Raw genomic sequence first — 19,707 nt, forward strand, 5'->3', positions numbered from 1 at the left:
TTTTAAAAATGTGATGCTATAGTTAAAGTGGTTGTAAACCCTCACATATACCCAGTGAAGTGACTGGCCTCAGGTGCTCGTATGGACAGGCAGTTAGACAATGACAGGAAGATTCAATGAACTACCTAAAGTGCTCACTAGCGCCCTGGCATCTCATTGAGAACTAAAAGCTGTCACCCGCGAAGCATGTTGGTACTTGTAGTTCATTCATTCACAGATCTCAGTGAATGAATGACACAGCAGAGCCCCACATAGCTGCGTTCTTTTCAAATTGTGACAGCGTGTGCGGGGAGAAGATCCCGAGCCCACTGTCACAATGAGGGGGAGGCTGCAGGAGTGAAAACCTATTATATGTTCCACCCTGAAAACATGTAACATGTTCCCAAAGGTGAATTTATCTTTAAGGGCTCATGCACATATAAAGATGTAAAATCCTGAAGGCAAACTGTATATGCACGTACATCCATTCATGCAGCTGTACACAGCACCTGGGCCTTCCAAATGGGGAAATAAACTTTAGGTTGTACAGCCCCATATATTTGAGCCCTAATGGTGTGACAAACCTCAAAGTAGACCATAGGAGTAAAAAATGATTCAACAATTATGTGTACATTTTCTACTAAGTGGTAATATTTTCCTTAACAAAATAGCCATTATTACATTTGTGGTGCTTCCCTGACAATAAAGATTTACATAAAGTAACAATCATTTGTTTCAACAAGCAGATATAGTATGACATTTCAGGAATATCTGATTTCATACACTCACCCTTAAATTTTTTTTCATCTTTGATTTTTTTCTTTTTTGGCCCTAGGAAATGACGCTGCTGTTCGTAGAAAGGATCATGGGTGGATAGGAGACCTGCACTGTAATACTGATACCCCTGCAGCTGGACCACAAAAGAAGATTAGGATAAATGACAGACAAGTCCTGAAGAAAATAACCAACAAATAAATCAGGATAGGATGTTCTAACAAAATACAAAAAGAGCTGGAGATAAGACATCCATAAGCTTGCACAATTCTATTACTGCTAAAATCATTAAGTAGAAAGAATGGAGTTCATGGAAGTACCTCTTTGTCTTTGTGATATTTGCTCTGGTGAAGTTTTTTGTATTTGTGGATCCGCAACATGTTATAAAGCTCCTCTTTAGAAAGAGTGTATCCATCATCTTCATCACTCACTGAATCAGAGTCACTGCTATCATCACTAAGCAGAATGTTCTAAATGATACAAATTAAAAGTCACAGAAATTTTAAAAATATTTATTTTTACTGTAGTCAAGAAACTTCTTTGCAGGGAAATCAGGAATATATAGCAATGATTACAAAAGAACATGCACGCAGTAAATTACTTAAGAACTTTATTTTTGCATACTAGGGGGCTGGTTCTCCAGAACCTGCATGAAAATCAGGAAATAAACATTTATCTTGTGACATGTATCACTTGACCCAAGAGTCATTTATGCATAAATACCCCGCAAAGGTTATTTTCATCGAGTTATGGTTATCACATGATCGGGAATCATGCTGCTTTTTTCCAAGTTATTACTAGAAACCAGAGCTTTCATACAGCATGGTATCATAGCTGGGGGCACGCACCTTGATTTTCCCCCAGCTGTCAGAAGTGGAATATAGATATATATTTTTGCTTTTGTTGGTTACCTGTGCCTGGCAATATTAATCTGCATATAGGGTATGCTAGTTGGTTAGCAAAGAGATCTAATATGATGAAGCGGAGCCAAATCATTACTTACTTTTAACCACTTTCGGCTTTTCTTTAACTTTGAAAAGTTATACAAACTTCCTCGCTCAAATTTTGGCTCTAAAAAGAGAGAAAACATGATTATCTCATCTGAGATAATGCACAATATCATAAAACCAATATTAATAATAAAAAAATATCTAATATTCAATGATAGACCTTTTACGTACCTATTTTCTTTTTCAAAATGTCCTGCTTTTAAAGTGTCTGAACAATTGTGGCCTCGTTTTTATTCATCCATTGTTGTGTTGACATGTCCCTGAGGTCGCTTTGCTGTCCCGGGGCCAGGTGGGTGGCGGTGGGTTGGGGCTGGGCGGTCTCTCCCCTCCCCCCTGTTCGGTGCAGTGTGTTCCCTCTTTGGGGCGCCGGGAAGGGGGGGGGTAGGGCGGGCCTTGGCCTGACCCGGGCTGCCTAGGCTCGGGACTTGGTAGAATCTATGTTTTGTGTTCCCTTGGGGGCTGCGCCCCTGGATCTCCTTCTCATACTGTGTTGTTATGTATTATCACTGCTACTATTCCTATGTTTTATTATGTATGTTTAAATTGCACTTAAACCAAATAAAAATCTATTGAAATCTGAAGTGTCAGAACAATATGCAGCATTGTATCTTCACTTCGGAATAACGAGACAAAACATTTGTATAAAAATGTCACCACAAGAAAATACTATGATTACTATTTTCTACCTGTGGTATTAGTTCCAGTCTTCACTGTGACTGCAACTTTTAACAGTCAGGTCATACCAATCGGGATACGACATTAGTTTTACATGCGATGATAAGACATTATGCATGGAGTGCACTATGTAGCCTAATTACATTGTAGAATGCTAGGCATGAAAAGAGGTTCTCATACAACTGGAAGCATACAGAAATGACAGATTTCAAAGTTTAAAACAAACCTGTTTGTAGGACTCCATTGAGCGAGTGAACAGAAGGCAGTACTGGATTACCTTCTCCTGACAGTTCTCCAAGCAGAGGTGACATGGGCTCCTCCTTCACCTGCATGGAAGGATCCTCAGACTCTGTAAGCAGGGGGGTCTCATCCAAGCCATCCTCACTCTCATCACTGAATGTGGTATAAGCATGTTTGGTGAAAGAGAGATCCAAAACACAATACAAAATTAGAACTGTGTCTGTAATTCCCATTTTACAATTATTATGCAAATAATATATATCCAACAATGCACAAAAATTCATAACTGTTGTAAACCTTTGTTTTTATCATTTAAGGTATGTGTTGACGGCATCAGTTTAAGATACTTAGAATATCATTCAGAATTTACAGACAGTGCATCTGACCTGCAAATAACCTTTTAGGGTTTTGCCTTTCCATAGACTTGTATAGGATTGTAAAACCCACTTACAAGTGAACTGAAGCCCAATAACACAAGCCCTTTTCCACTACTCTGTGTGAAACTACAACCATTGAAATAGTTTTAACTGCAACAATTCATGACAACAAAATGTATGAGGCCAGGTCAGGGATGATCTGCTGATTGGCATCAAAGAAAGCTTATTATGTATGGGATGGCTGGGCTGGAAAACAGTTTTTCCTTGTTGTAAGGTCAGCCTTGGGACAGAAGATATTCTTAGTTTTTGCTCGGATACATGTTAATGGATAAACAAGGAAACTTGTGTAGGTTACGTCTTTTGTGAATTGCCAATTTTAGGTGCTTGTTTAGAGCCAAGAATAATCACAAATATATTCTGATAATTGGAGTTTGTATTGATTGCAGGTGTATTTTCCAGCTTAAACTGTGTGTGTGTGTGTGTGTATGTATATGTACATATATATATATATACACATATACATACATACATACATACATACACACACACACACACACACACACACACAGTATCTCACAAAAGTGAGTACACCCCACACATTTTTGTAAATATTGTATATCTTTTTATGTGACAAAACTGAAGAAATGACACTTTGCGAAAATATAAAGTAGTGAGTGTACAGCTTGTATAACAGTGTAAATTTGCTGTCTCCTCAAAATAACTCAACACACAGCCATTATGGTCTAAACCGCTGGCAACAAAAGTGAGTACACCCCTAAGTGAAAATGTCTAACTTTGACACCATTATTTTCCAGCACTGCCTTAACCCTCTTGGGCATGGAGTTCACCAGAGCTTCACAGGTTGCCACTGGAGTCCTCTTTCTATCCTCCATGACGACATCATGGAGTTGGTGGATGTTAGAGACCTTGCACTCCTCCATCTTCCATTTGAGGATGCCCCACAGATATCAATAGGGTTTAGGTCTGGAGACATGCTTGGCCAGTCCATCACCTTTACCCTCAGCTTGTTTAGCAAGGCAGTGGTCATTTTGGAGGTGTGTTTGGGGTCGTTATGTTGGAATACTGCCCTGTGTCCCAGTCTTCGAGGGGAGGGGGATCATGCTCTGCTTCAGTATGTCACAGTACATGTTGGCATTCATGGTTCCCTCAATGAACTGTAGCTCCCCAATAGCGGCAGCACTCGTACAGCCCCAGACCATGACACTCCCATCACCATGCTTGACTTTAGGCAAGACACTTTGTATTCCTTACCTAGTTGCCACGATACATGCTTGACACTATCTGAACCAAAAATGGTTTGCAGGCTTTTTTCTGCATCATCTTTAGAAGAGGCTTCCTTCTGGGACGACAGCCATGCAGAATAATTTGATGCAGTATGCGGCGTATGGCCTAAACACTGACAGGCTGACCCCTCACCCCTTTAACCTCTGCAGTAATACTGGCAGCACTCAAACGTCTTTATCCCAAAGACAACCTCTGGATATGACACTGAGCATGTGCACTCAATTTCTTTGGTCGACCATGGCGAGGCCTGTTCTGAGTGGAACCTGTCCTGTTAAACCACTGTATGGTCTTGGCCACGGTGCTGCAGCTCAGTTTCATGGTCTTGGCATTCTTCTTATAGCCTAGGCCATCTTTATGTAGAGCAACAATTCTTTTTTTTTCAGATCCTCAGAGAGTTCGTTGCCATGAGATGCCATGTTAAACTTCCAATGACCAGTATGAGAGAGTGAGAGCGATAACACCAAATTTAACACACCTGCTCCCCATTCACACCTGAGACCTGGTAACACTAACGATTCACATGACACTAGGGAGTTATAATGGCTAATTGGGCCCAATTTGGAAATTTTTACTTAGGGTGTATTCACTTTTGTTGCCAGCGGTTTAGACATTAATAAATGTTGAGTTATTTTGAGGGGACAGGAAATGTACACTGTTATACAAGCTGTACACTCACTACTTTACATTGTAACAAAGTGTCATTTCTTCAGTGTTGTCACATGAAAAGATATAACAAAATATTTACAAAAATGTGAGGGGTGTACTCACTTTTGTGAGATACTGTGTATACACACACTCCCCACCTAACAATCTAGCTGTTTAAAGACTGTGCGGACGTATAACCAGCTCGCCAAGTTGTGGGTATTGTAAGCTATCCACTTAACGACAGATTTACTGCTACAGGGCAACCGTTCTGTGCAGAATTATGTATAAATACAGTGTTCAGCATAAATGAGTACACCCCTTTTAAAAAGTAAGATTTTAATCAATATCTCAATGAACACAAGAACAATTTTCAAAATTTTGACAAAACTGAGTTTTCTAGAAAATTGGTTTCGCTCATTACATGAAAGTAAGGTTAATAATATAACTTAGATTACAAAATCTTCAGTTTTACTCAACTTAGTTGATGCAAAAATGAATACACCCCACAACAAAAACTACTCCATCTAGTATTTTGTATGACCTCCGTGATTTGTAAGGACAGCACCAAGTCTTCTAGGCATGGAATGAACACGTTGGCGACATATTGCAACATCAATCTTTTTTTTTTTTTTTTTTTAAAGGTTTTTATTGGCAAATGTACAATACCAAGGAAAACGCCATATACAGGAGTAGAATATATATATAAATTGCCAAATATAACTTTACAGTTCCAGTATATGTCAAAATCTCACAAAGCTTCCATCAATTGCATGTGTACATAAGACCGTTTTTTATTTTTTTAAGAAACATATAAACATTTAAACAAAGACCATAAGACCCCGTTCACACTGGGGCGACGCTACTTGCCGGGGCGACCTCATAGGTCGCGGCGCGCAGCTCGCACCGCGACCTCGGAGCGGCCGGCACGGACTTCATAACATTGAAGTCAATGCAGGTCGCTCCGGGTCGCCCCAAAGAAGCTCCGGACCCTTTTTCTAAGTCGGAGCGACTTGTGTCGCTCCTATTAGAACGGGTCCACAGCTTCTCTATGGCAGGAGACATACGGCGACCTGTCAGGCGACCTGTCAGGTGACCAGGTCGCCCCAGTGTGAACGGGGTCTAAAAGAGTACATTTCTAATTTTGTTTCTGAGTGTGCGCCTCCCCCATCTAACATTTCCATGTATGATCTCTTCCTGCCTTTTGTGTGTAGCGCACCCATGAAATCTGCACCGTGTATGTATTGCACTCATGGTATTTACTGCCCCTTTAAGACCCTCCCACTGTGAAATGTGACCACACCCACTATGTAATGCGGTCGTGGTTGAGTTTCTATATCTATTTTCTGAGAAAAAAAGCCCTGCATGACACAATACGGCGTACACTGCAGAGGAATAGCATGCATGGGTGTCGTTCACAAAGGAAGCCTCTCGTTAAGCTCATGCACAAAAAATCCAACCTACAATTTGCCAGGGCCCATACTGAAAAAAAAAGAAGATTACTGGGACTCTGTACTCTGGAGTATTGAGACCAAGGTAAATGTTTTTGGAACTGATGGCTTCAAAACTGTATGGTGTCGCAAAGGTGAGGAGTAGTGATCGACCGATATAGATATTTTGGCAATCGCATATCGGTATCGGCCGATATTTTTGCACATTTAAAATTTTGCAAAATAAACATACATTTCTACACAAATCTGTTACGGAACATGTTAATCTTTATTTATTAACATTTTTAACATTAAGGGCTCATTCTTCACACCTTAACTGCATGAAAACTGATAGGAAAAGTGCACTTGCACTTGTTTCACATTATCTGATTGTGCATTAATGCATAATAAACTGCTGCAGTAGTGCACTCACTCACAGCAATAATTTTAAATCACTACTGCAGTGCAGTCAGTGCAAAACTGCTAGAAAAAAAGCTAGGCAACTGCTAGACAGTGGATTGGACTGGAGTCAGTGGACTACCGCTGCAGTAGGGCACTCATTGCAACTACTGCAATCAGTGCAAAGCTGCTAAAAAAAAAAACTAGGCAACAGCTAGACAGTGGATTGGACTGAAGTCAGTGGACTACCGCTGCAGTAGGGCACTCACTGCAACTACTGCAGTCAGTGCAAAACTGCTAGGCAACAGCTACACAGTGGATTGGACTGGAGCAGTGATGGTAGTAACTGAGTTTAAGTAAACGGCGTTACTTAACGCAGTTACTTTTGAGGGTAACGAGTAATCTATCTGATTCCTCGTTCCCTCCCTGTAACGCCGCTGCCGTTACTTTCAGCTGTGTTACCGCAATTACATCTACCGCCACTAGATGGCAGTAGATGTAATTGTAATTCCCCCTCTCCTCTATGACCGCTGTCTGCGGTACAGGAAAGAGAAGAGGAGGAGATGCAGACAAGGTAGGTTGGTAGGACCGTGCCGCCGCCGGTATCCTAGCCAATCAGGTGCACTACTGCTCAAGTTGCACCTTGCGCATTGGTTGCCCTGCCCCCCAGGCTCTGAGTCCTCCTCTCTGAAGGAAGAACGGAAGCAACTTCCAAGTTCTTCCTCTAACCTGCTGCCCGTGCCTGCCATGCCCGCCGCCGGTCACAGCATTTCACAGTGTGTCCAGCCCGCCCAGGTCCCAGCTTCTCATGAGAGATGCAAGTCAAATCTTCATTCGTTCTGCACTGTGAGTGTGTGTCCTGTCCTCCTATAACAGCAAAATCAGAACTTTAAAAACGATCATTAAAGGAGATCTTCGGGGGACTCTGCCTTGTCTGCTCTAAAGTGGGATATATGGGGGGCTCTGCCTGGCCTGCTCTAAAGTGGGATATATGGGGGACCCTGCCTTGCCTGCTCTAAAGTGGGATATATGGGGGACTCTGCCTGGCCTGCTCTAAAGTGGGATATATGGGGGACTCTGCCTGGCCTGCTCTAAAGTGGGATATATGGGGGACTCTGCCTGGCCTGCTCTAAAGTGGGATATATGGGGGACCCTGCCTTGCCTGCTCTAAAGTGGGATATATGGGGGACCCTGCCTTGCCTGCTCTAAAGTGGGATATATGGGGGACCCTGCCTTGCCTGCTCTAAAGTGGGATATATGGGGGACCCTGCCTGGCCTGCTCTAAAGGGGAATCTATGGGGGAGCTTTGGGGATGCTGGCCTGCTCTAAAGATGGATCTATGGCGACCCTGTTCTAAAGAAGGATCTGTGCCATAGATCCCCCTTTAGAGCAGGGTCCCTTATAGATCCCCTTTAGAACCCGGCCCCCGTAGATCCCCTTTAGAACAGGCCCTGGGGCCCTATAGATCCCCCTTTGGAGCAGGGTCCCCCATATATCCCACTTTAGAGCAGGGTCCTCATAAATCCCCCTTTAGAGCAGGTTCCCCATAGATCCCCCTTTAGAGCAGGGTCCCCATAGATCCCCCTTTAGAGAAGGGTTCCCATAGATCCCCCTTATAAAGGGTTCCTCATATATCCCCCTTGAGAGCAGGGTCCTCATAAATCCCCCTTTAGAGCAGGGTCCCCATAGATCCCCCTTTAGAGAAGGGTCCCCATAGATCCACCCTTAGAAAAGGGTCCTCATAAATCCCCCTTTAGAGCAGGGTCCCCATAGATCTATGGGGACCCTGCTCTAAACGGGGATCTATGGGGACCCCTCCCTAAAGGGGGATCTATGGGGAGCATGGCCTGCTCTAAAGGGGATCTTTGGGGGACCCTGCTCTAAAGGGGGATCTATGGGGACCCTGGCCTGTTCTAAAGGGGGATCTATGGGGACCCTGCTCTAAAGGGGATCTTTGGGGACCCTGCTCTAAAGGGGGATCTATGGGGACCCTGGCCTGCTCTAAAGGGGGATTTATGGGGACCCTGCTCTAAAGGGGGATTGATGATAACCCTGGCCTGCTCTAAAGTGGCATCTATGGGAACCCTGCTCTACTGTCCCAGTACCAGTGTGCCACACCGCCACCACCAGTGTGCCACACTGCCACCACACTGCCACCACCATTTCAGGCAGCAGGTACCAAAAAACAAAACAAAATACAGTTACTCACAGTTAGGAGGACTCAGGCCCCCACAGTGTGCCACACCGCCACCACTATTAAAGATCTTATAGAACGTAATTGCATTATAGAATAGTAAAAAAAAGTCGCAGTTACTGTCAATGAAGAATCATTAGTGACTCTGTTTGTCCTGACCAGCAGTCAGTCGTCAATGAGAGTGAGTTGCCGGCATTCTCTGGTTGCAGAATAGCCATTACTTTGTCAACGACCTTTTGGTGAATCTTTCCCAGCATTTCGGTTCAATAATACTTCTCACTCTTCAGTGTGTAGCTTGGCTCAAGTATGGACATCAACCGCTTAAATCATGAGTCAGACACCATTGTAAATGGCTGGTTATCAGTGACAAACATCACTGTGATTACTCTGTCCAGCAGTTGGGATCTTCCATCTGAATCTAGACAGTGACACCTGTGTTTTTTTTTTTTTTCAGAAATATATCTGTTATTGTTCCTGGGATAGTGGAGGAGGTATTTCAAAATCACATTGATATTCATTTTGTTTTTTCTGTGCTGCATGATATAATTGATTATGATGAACTCTTAGATGGGCCCAAAGATTTGAAGTATTTTTGTTTTTTGCAGTTACTGATCCCATGCTTATATTGTTTGTGCATGTCTTGCACACTGCTGCTTTTCCTGGAGAAGGTCGAGACGAGAAATAGTCCCAGACCATACTTTTACTTTTTCTCTCCTAATCCATCTCCATTGAAATTTGAAAGAGACAAAAAAAAATTTAAAAAATGGCTTGCTGGCACCCTGTTGTGGGTCGGTGGCTGACGACTGGCAGTGTGGGTGGCTTACTTGCTGGCACCCTGTTGTGGGATGGCTGGCTGCTGTCACCCTGTTGTGGGTCGGTGGCTGACGTCTGGCAGTGTGGGTGGCTTGCTTGCTGGCACCCTGTTGTGGGGTGGCTGACTGCGGTCACCCTGTTATGGGTCGGTGGCTGACGCCTGGCAGTGTGGGTGGCTTGCTGGGTTGCTGGCACCCTGTTGTGGGTTGGTGGCTGACGCCTGGCAGTGTGGGTGGCTTGCTTGCTTGCACCCTGTTGTGGGGTGGCTGGCTGCGGTCACCCTGTTGCGGGTCGGTGGCTGATGCCTGGCAGTTTGGGTGGCTGGCTGGCACCCTGTTGTGGGTCAGTGGCTGACGCCTGGCAATGTGGCTGGCTTGGGGTCACCCTGTTGTGGGTGGCTGGCTTGCTGGAACACTGTGATGGGTGGCTGGCTTGCTGAAACACTGTGGTGGGTGGCTGGCTTGGTGTCACCCTGTTGTGGGTGGCTGGCTTGCTAGAACACAGTGGTGGGTGGCTGGCTTGGTGTCACACTGTGGTGAGTGGCTGGCTTGCTAGAACACTGTGGTGGGTGGCTGGCTGCCTTGCTGGAACACTGTGGTGGGCGACTGGCTGGCTTGCTGGAACACTTTGGTGGGTGGGTGGCTGGCTTGGGGTCACCCTGTTGTGTGGGTGGCTAGTTTGGGGTCACTCACCCTGGCCTGTAGTGGGTGGCTGTCTTGCTGGAACACTGTGTGGTGGCGGGCGGCTGGCTTGGTGTCATCTGGGTGGCTGGTTTGCTGGAACCCTGTTGTGGGGTGGGTGGCTGAATAATGGCCTGGCACCCTGTTCAGTTGTCGGCTGGATGGCTGGCCGGTGGCACCCTGTGGTGGGTGGCTGAGGGCAGGGCCTGTGGGTGGCTGGCTGTGGCTGGCACCGTGATCACCGTGACCGGACTGCAGCTGGCTGCACATGAGGCTGTCCGAGGCGTGGGAGGCGGTTATAGAAGGCAGAACGTGTGCAGCGTGCAGTGAAATGTCATCATGTATGCGCCGTGCAGGCGTGGGAGGCCGTCTTAGAAGGCAGAACAACATACGGAATGACGTCACTGGCAATCGGTAACTTCCGAGGCCAATTCCGATATCGGGGAAAGTGCTTATCGGCCCCCGATATATTGGTATTGCCGATAATCTGTCGATCCCTAGTGAGGAGTACAAAGAAAAATGCATGGTGCCTACAGTGAAACATGGTGGTGGCAGTGTCCTTCTGTGGGGCTGCATGAGTACTGCTGGCGTTGGGGAGCTGCATTTCATTGATGGTGTCATGAATTCACAGATGTACTGCTCTGAATTGAAAAAGAAGATGCTACCATCACTCCATGCCCTTGGTCGTTGTGCACTTTTCCAACATGACAATGATCCAAAACACACATCTAAGGCCAGTGTTTCATTTCTGAAGAAGAACAGGGTGAAAGAGATTCAGTGGCCAAGCATGTATCCCCGATTTAAACCCAATCGAACACCTATGTGGAATTCCGAAGAGACAAGTTGAGCATCACTCTCCATCTAATATCGAGGCTCTAAAAAGAGGTTGTTCTTGAAGAATGGAAAAAGATTGATGTTGCAATATGTTGCCAACTTGTTCATTTCATGCCTAGAAGAATTGGTGTTGTCCTTACAAATCATGTAGGTCATAGAGAAAACTAGATGTAGTAATTTTCGTTGTGGGGTGTATTCAACTAATTTGAGTAAAACTGAAGATTTTGTAATCTAAGTTATATTATTATATGAAAAAACAAATCTGTGCAAATAGTGAAAACAAATGAAATAAAGGGTCAGCAGCTGTGCACAATCCAGATACCGGATTACATAAAAATAAAATCAAAAAAGTGCAGTGCTAATAGTGATTACTGAATGAACGTAATAAATGTCCATGTAAACAGTCCCATCAAACACTGTGAAAGATAGGAAATCCCTCAATCCGTGGACAGTGATGAAAAATTTGCAAAGGTGCCACCAGCTTATGATTTCACACCACGCTTATCCTATATGTGGTGACCCCCTAACAAGGCAGGTTTCATTTGCTTTGTTTAATTGGGAGCAGAATCCAAATCCCTGGGAAGTTGTTCCCTCGAGCCAGATGAACGACACCAGATACAATATACTAGCATAATAACAGCCATCTATCCAGTAGTTAAGATGGCTGTCATCGGCCACGCATGCGTAGTGTGCGTAGCTAATTCCGACGCGCTTTGCCACGTATGACGAACTGAGTTGGATCGAGCTACGCATACACGCTACTACGCATGCGCGGTCGATGTCGGCCATCTTAACTACTGGATAGACGGCTGTTATCATTACATGCTTGTCCCAAGGTTTTTAACATGCGAGTGTTACTCTTTCTTAAAATCATTACATTTTAAACAAGATTACGCTATGTGGGTCATTTTATATACATGAAACCCTGGTTATCTGAGTGCTCTTTGGTGTATCCATCACGAACGAGAGACGCTAATGCTGGTATATTGTATCTGGTGCCGTTCATCTGGCTCGAGGGAATGACTTCCCAGGGATTTGGATTCTGCTCCCAGTTATTAAACAAAGTGAATGAGACCTGCCTTATTAGGGGGCCACTACATATAGGGTAACCATGGTGGGAAATCAGCGGCTGGTGACACCGTTGCAAATTTTTCATTACTGTCCACGGATTGAGGGTTTTCCTGTCTTTCATAGTGTTTGATGGGACTGTTTACATGGACTTTTATGTTCATTCATTAATCACCATTAGCACTGCACTTTTTTGATTTTAAGTCATATTAACCTTACTAATTAGCTAAACAAATGTTCTATAAAACTCACTTTTTAGAAAATTGTTCTTGTGTTCATTGAGATATTGATTAAAATCGTACTGTGTACTCATTTATACTGAGTACTGTATGTGCTTAGTTCAAATTTCATGAATGGGGTTTACAACTTTAAGCTTTGAAATTGAAAGCTACAGTCTTGGCAAATTCCCCTCAACATGCATTTAAATTATCACGAAACAGCAGATTATTATAAAAATTGCAGACTTGTTTATACAGAAGATTATTGGTGTCAGTTTAATGAATATATTAGGGTAAGTTAAATGAAATTTGTTCACATGCAGGCGAATACCTGGAGATGTTTCTATTGAATATAGCAGATGTTTGACGAAGAAACTGGTCCAGTCGCAGGGAGCGCTCCAGATACTGAAGGTAGAGGGGCTTTGCAAGATCTGTGGAACAGCCATCCTCTGTGGCATCTAGCTCTGCTGCCATAGACTCAACCTCTCTTCATACAGAATGTGAGCCTCAAGGAGCTCAATGCTGTGGAAGAAAAATTCTTTCAGTAAGAAATTCAAAATTTAGATTTTTTTGTCAGTTCTAAACAAGAAAGGAACAGATCCACATAAACTTTAACAAGGTTTTCAAACTGTAAAATATATGACAGAATTGCTTATTTATAAGCTCCTAGCAGCTGCTTTAAGGCTCCGTTCACATGTTCGCGTATGGATCACGGGCAGAACCGCCGCGGTTCCGCCCGCGATCCGGAGATTATTGCAAATCGCGGAACGCCTGTGCGTTGCCTGTTGATTTGCAATAGACCCCCAAACGCTGAGCAATGTTGCCGCGATTTCCGCCTGCCGAATCGCGGTAACATCGCGCAAAAAAAATTGCGGGACGCAATACGATCCAAAGAAGCTCTTGTACTTTTTTGGTCGTAATGCGTCCCGCGATTTTTTTTATTGCGCAATGTTACCGCGATTCGGCAGGCGGAAATCGCGGCAACATCGCTCAGCGTTTGGGGGTCTATTGCAAATCAACTGGCAACGCACAGGCGTCCCGCGATTTGCAATATTCTCCGGATCGCGGGCGGAACCGCGGCGGTTCTGCCCATGATCCATACGCTAACATGTGAACGGAGCCTAAGGGTTTTTTCTGCTCCTAGAAGCAAATAGCATTATCCTATGTGTCCATGCACACTATTTAAAGTGGAGCTCTACCCAAAAGGGGAAGCTCGCTTGTCTGCCACCCCCCCCCCCCCCCTGCCACATTTGATGCCTTTTGGGGGGAGCGGGTTCCTGGTTTTGACAAGTAACTGCTCCCACTTCTAGCTCAGTTTGCCCAGTCAACCCATTGACAGAGCGCAGGGCAATTCGCACATGGGCAGGATGCAGCTGTGACGCTGCAAGAATCGACTCGGGTGAGAACACCGTTTGATGCCCAGACAGGTAAGTGCCTTAATAGCAAAAATGTGTGCAGCTACAGTATTTTAAGCTGCTGACTTCTTTTTTTTTTTTTTTGGGGGGGGGGGGGGCATTTAACAATCATTTTTTTTTTTTGCGTTTTTGGGAGCAGAAAAAAAAAAAAAAAAAAAAAAAAAAAAAAGCTTACAGTACAGCTCCTAGAAGCACCTGCTAAGCACCAGTTGCCAGTGTTTTTTCTGCCAGTGGCCTGCCAGCTTCCTTAACAACCAATGTAAAGTGTGCTCGGATAAAGGTCCCTTATGGATTTCTTGGCATAGGGAAGACTGATCACCATACCAGCACCAAATAAATATATATATATATATATATATATACATACATACATACATATATACACACACACAGTATCTCACAAAAGTGAGTACACCCCTCACATTTTTGTATATATTTTATTATATCTTTTCATGTGACAACACTAAATTACACTTTGCTACGATGTAAAGTGGTGAGTGTACAGCTTTTATAACAGTGTAAATTTGCTGTCCCCTCAAAATAACCCAACACACAGCCATTGATGTCTAAAACGCTGGCAACAAAAGTGAGTACACCCCTAAGTGAACATGTCCAAATTGAGCCCAATTAGCCATTTTCCCTCCCCCGTGTCATGTGACTCGTTAGTGTTACAAGGTCTCAGGTGTGAATGGAGAGCAGGTGAGTTAAATTTGGTGTTATCGCTTTCACTTCTCTCATACTGGTCACTGGAAGTTCAACATGGCACCTCATGGCAAAGAACTCTCTGAGCATCTGAAAAAAAGAATGTTGCTCTATATAAAGATGGCCTAGGCTATAAGAGGATTCACATGAGGAGGATTGCCAAGACCCTAAAACTGAGCTACAGCACGGAAGTAAAGACCAAACGGCGGTTTATCAGGACAGGTTCCACTCAGAACAGGCCTCACCATGGTCGACCAAAGAAGTCAGCTCAGCTCATATGCAGAGGTTTTCTTTGGCAAATAGATGTATGAGTGCTGCCAGCAGTGCTGCAGAGGTTGAAGGGGGTGGGGGGTCAGCCTGTCAGTGCTCAGACCATACGTGGCACACTGCATCAAATTGGTCTGCATGGCTGTTGTCCCAGAAGGAAGCCTCTTCTAAAGATTATGCACAAGAAAGCCTGAAATCAGTTTGCTGAAGACAAGCAGTCTAAGGACATGGATTACTGGAACCATGTCCAGTGGTCTGATAAGACCAAGATAAACATTTTAGGTTCAGATAGTGTCAAGCATGTGTTACAGCAACTAGGTAAGGAGTACAAAGACAAGTGTGTCTTGCCTACAGTCAAGCATGGTGGTGGAAGTGTCATGTTCTGGGGCTTCATGAGTGCTGTGTTGAGGGAACCATGAATGCCAGCATGTACTGTGACATACTGAAGCAGAGCATGATCCCCTGCCTTTGGAGACTGGGCCGCAGGGCAGTATTCCAACATGATAACAACCCCAAACAAATCTCCAAGACGACCACTGCCTTACTAAAGAAGCTGAGGGTGTCACGCCGTGTCTGGGATTCGATCCTGGGACCTGGTGTTTCTTGGATGGTTCACCATTGCCTGTGCCACTGGGGAACTTGCTTTTTGAGTACATACTTGTTTTTCTACTTGAGTTTGGATGCTGGCCCCACCCTGCGTCCATCTGTTGGCTGTCATCTAATCTAGTGATCCTATAAATCTTCATTTCACCTTCCTGTCTTCGCCCTAGTATAGGACATGTTCCCTGGGTGCTGGTGGTAACTTGGATTTCGTTGATTGCTGTTGCCGACTCTGCCTGTTCCCAACCTTGCCTCTTGAACTACCCCTTTGGATTTCGTTGATTGCTGTTGCCGACTCTGCCTGTTCCTGACCTTGCCTCATGAACTATGCCTTCAGATTTTCTTGGTTCGCTGACTTCTCTCTCTACTAACCGTGAGTGCTTGTTTGGTGTTCCTTGATATAGCCTGTGTGCACTTTCAATTGAGGTCTCATATTTCTGGCTGTAGGATCTCAACTGTCCTTCCACCTGATACTGGGATAAGAAGACTACCGGTCAGGAAACCGGAGGGACAGTTAGAGTCTCCTGAAAGACCTGACAGAGGGTAAAGCTGACGGACTGACCAAGCATGTCTCCAGACCTAAACCCTATTGAGCATCTGTGGGGCATCCTCAAACAGAAAGTGGAGGAGCGCAAGGTCTCTAACATCCACCAGCTCCGTGATGTCGTCATGGAGGAGTGGAAGAGGACTCCAGTGGCAACCTGTGAAGCTCTGGTGAACTCAATGCCCCAGAGGGTTAAGGCAGTGCTGGAAAATAATGGTGGTCACACAAAATATTGACACTTTGGGACCAATTTAGACATTTTCACTTAGGAGTGTACTCACTTTTGTTGCCAGCAATTTAGACATTAATGGTTGTGTGCTGAGGTATCTTGAGGGAACAGCAAATTTACACTGTTATACAAGCTGTACGCTCACTACTTTACATTGTAGCAAAGTGTGATTTCTTCAGTATTGTCACATGAAAAGATATAATGAAATATTTACAACAAGGTTAGGGGTGTACTCACTTTTGTGAGCTACTGTATATATCATAGTTTGTGGACCCTATCTTTCCTACAGACTAAATATTGAACACTGATTTGGTTTATTTTCAAAGAAATGTAGCAGAATAAATTTTGGGCTAAATTCGTGAAGAAAGATTATTTATTTTCAAAATGTTTATAACGGAAACAAAAAACTGGATTTTTGTTTTACCGTAAAGACCTTTTCTCTGAGGTTCACTGATGGACAAGGCTCCATGTCTTCAGACCATTGGGCTTTATGCTGCTCTCTCTTCAGGAGTAGGACTAGGTCAAATCCTTTTTGGTTATGCCCCTGGGGCAGTCCCAGAGGGTATACCATCACTTTCTTCTATAGGACTTCAGTTCATAACAAGCAGTGTCAGAAGAACATATAACACAACCCAGCAGAGGGGCGGGTGCTGTGTCCGACAGCAGCTGAAACAGCCTGGTCATCAACTCGGTCAGCAGCTTGGACAGCCAGCCTAGAGGAAGCCACAAAGCCAGGGCCTAAATTTGGGGCCCGATCCGGTCACGAGTCTGCCATCAGCTCTGTCAGCTTGATCAGCAACTTGGACAGCTTGGTCAGTCACTCAACTCAGACAGCCAGTTCAATCAGCCGCGGCCTCAATTTTTGGTCCGATCCAGCCGCGTGAGGCATCCGCCGGTCAGCTCGGTCAGGCACCTCATCTCGGTCAGGCCACAAAGCCACAGACTAAATTTTTGGCCCGACCCAGGCACGTGAGGCATAGACCCGTGGATGAAGAAACATCCGCTCCCCCCCAAAGCCTATAATCACTGCAGGGAGCCCAAAGGACATCCCTGCCCCAGTCACTAACCCCCAGGGGCCTGGAACTTACTCAAAAACCCCCCTGTGCAAATCGGACAGCCCGGTCAGCAACAACCGCATCCACCCCCCCCTTACTGGAGCAAGTGTCAGCTCCTACCTAACCCTGGGAGGGAGGGGGGCATGGGGGTAGGTTGGGGCCAAAAGACCATCATGACTTTTGGCCCCAACCTACCTTCCTGGGAACTAGGTCCTACTCCTAAACTAGGCAGAAAAAAACTGAATCCTATAGCAGAGTGAATGTATGTCTTCAGGGACTGTCCCATAGGCGTGGTAACGTTTTTTTCCTGCCTGGTGTCCTACACCTGTAGAAGGCAGCATAACCCAATGGTTAAGAAGAATATGGAGCTGCATCTGTCAATGAACGATAGAGAAATGTTTATTTTTGAAACTTAAAAGTAAAACTAAAGGCAAAACTATGAAAACTGGAGATGGATTAGAACACCTGTCTGGTTTTCATTGCTATCTGTGCCCCCATTAATGGGATTCACCCTCTCTGTTTGTCCTGTTTGCCATTATCATTGTAAGTGAAAATAAAATCCCACATTTTGGATAGTCCCCAGAACAGTAATAGAGGGAAAATCTTCCAATGGGGACACTAGTTCTGGTGACCTGGGGGACCCCAAGGGATTCCCTTAATTTGTAGGGATTTTTTTTCACTTTCTGTTTTGGCTATGGGACCGGAAGTGAAGGTACATCTCTGATGAGACACAGATGGCAAAGGAAAAAATGGGTAATACCCCTTCTTACACAATCCAAAATGAAAAAAAGTGTTTTGCCTATAGTTCTACTTTATTGTGCACAAATTGCGCGTGCCATTTTTTCTTTGTGCAGGAGTTTCCAATAATAAAGACCTGTCACTGCTGTTCTCTCTCTCTCCTTGTGCAGCCTTGTATCTGCTTGGTGGGCCTGCTAGATTCATCCCAAAGCACGACTCTCGGCACAGGCTATGCGCAGCACAAATATTACGTCTCCTCTTTTTTTTACAAGGCAATAACGGAGTTAAAAAAAAACAAAAAAAAACATGTGGTTCAGTATACAGTACTTGTGGTTATTGAGAAATCTATTTCAATAAAACATTGTGCCAGGAGTTTAGCTTTAAATATATCTACTTTTATATTTTTACATTTGGATGTACTAATACTTGTACATTAGAGGTAATGTACAAACACTAGAGATGCTTTTAGTCACCTGCAGAAAATACAGATTGTCTTGCTATCATGCTAACCCACTGATGCTTTCCGAATCAATGATATGAAATGAGTACACATATCAGGAAACATATTCATCTTTAACTGCATACTTGTTTTAGGTTAGCGCCTAAAAGTATTGAAGGAAGTCAGCACTGAAGCCAATTACTAATTTTCAAAACAAGTTCAGTTTCCATGTTTCTAGAAGTAAGATTTCCTCTAAACAGACCATGTATTTTCCCTTTTAATTACCAGAATTTTTCAAATGCCATTTACTTTCCTCACCGTAAATCCATGCAATCGTACTGATTTCTAAATGTATCCAGCACAATACAAGCTTTCTTTGACAGGTGCAATTGCTCTGAGGCTCGGTTCACACTTGTGCGATGCGGGAAGGCTGCGAATTCGCAGCCTGTTCCCGCATCGCATCCGCACATCTGGCAGTTCACACTGCCATATGCGATACGCAGGGGGTGTCAATTAAATGTTAACGATCCCCCCAGTTTGATCGCATATCGCAGTGCGATCTGACAGTTCACACAGGATCGGATCGCACAAGTGTGAACCACTGTGCGATCTGATCCTGATGCAGCTGGAAAAAAGGGTCATGTGCGTCTTTGGTGCGGATACAGTGCGAATTCAGCCATACAAAGAGTATGGCTGAATTTGCATCTGCACCTCCGATCGCATGTAATGAAGGAGCAGTTCGCTCCGAATTACATGCAATGTCGCAAGCCGCAATAATGTGAACCGGCACTGAAACTCTAATAATGTAGTGTGTCCTTGTGTAGACCAATAGTAAAGAACTGCATTACATAAAATTATTTTTCTGTGTATTTTAGTAAAGAAAAAGTCTGGAATCTGCCAAATGTTTTATAATTAGAAACAATGTAGTTCAGCTATTTTTAGTTTCACTAAATTAAACAATTTCACAATTGTCCCTAAATCCCAGCTCTGGGATGGAAAAAATAAGCCTTGCAGGGGTTTTTAGAGTAAGAGAAGCAATGCTACAGCAAGAAAAACACCCCCCAAAAAAAACAAAAAATC

At 44.2% G+C, this 19,707-nt stretch overlaps 1 protein-coding gene across 2 annotated transcripts in view; it reads right to left on the reverse strand.

The window, feature by feature from the left end:
- Nucleotides 1-19,707, reverse strand: part of INO80 (INO80 complex ATPase subunit) — a 362,932-nt gene that overhangs the window by 312,466 nt on the left and 30,759 nt on the right. Inside the window, exons 2-6 of one of the 2 annotated variants that reach the window (XM_082275733.1) lie at nucleotides 12,970-13,160; nucleotides 2,665-2,831; nucleotides 1,757-1,824; nucleotides 1,074-1,223; nucleotides 769-889 (exon numbers count right to left, since the gene is read on the reverse strand). In XM_082275733.1, coding sequence (XP_082131859.1) covers nucleotides 769-889; nucleotides 1,074-1,223; nucleotides 1,757-1,824; nucleotides 2,665-2,831; nucleotides 12,970-13,112 — 649 coding nt within the window. In that variant the 5' untranslated portion in view covers nucleotides 13,113-13,160. Of the gene's footprint in view, nucleotides 1-762; nucleotides 890-1,073; nucleotides 1,224-1,756; nucleotides 1,825-2,664; nucleotides 2,832-12,969; nucleotides 13,161-19,707 lie in introns of those variants that run through there. The other variant, XM_082275734.1, reaches the window with a different exon arrangement.

The sequence above is a fragment of the Pelophylax lessonae genome (genome assembly GCF_965119305.1).
Source record: "Pelophylax lessonae genome assembly, chromosome: 13".
Lineage (NCBI taxonomy): Eukaryota > Metazoa > Chordata > Amphibia > Anura > Ranidae > Pelophylax > Pelophylax lessonae.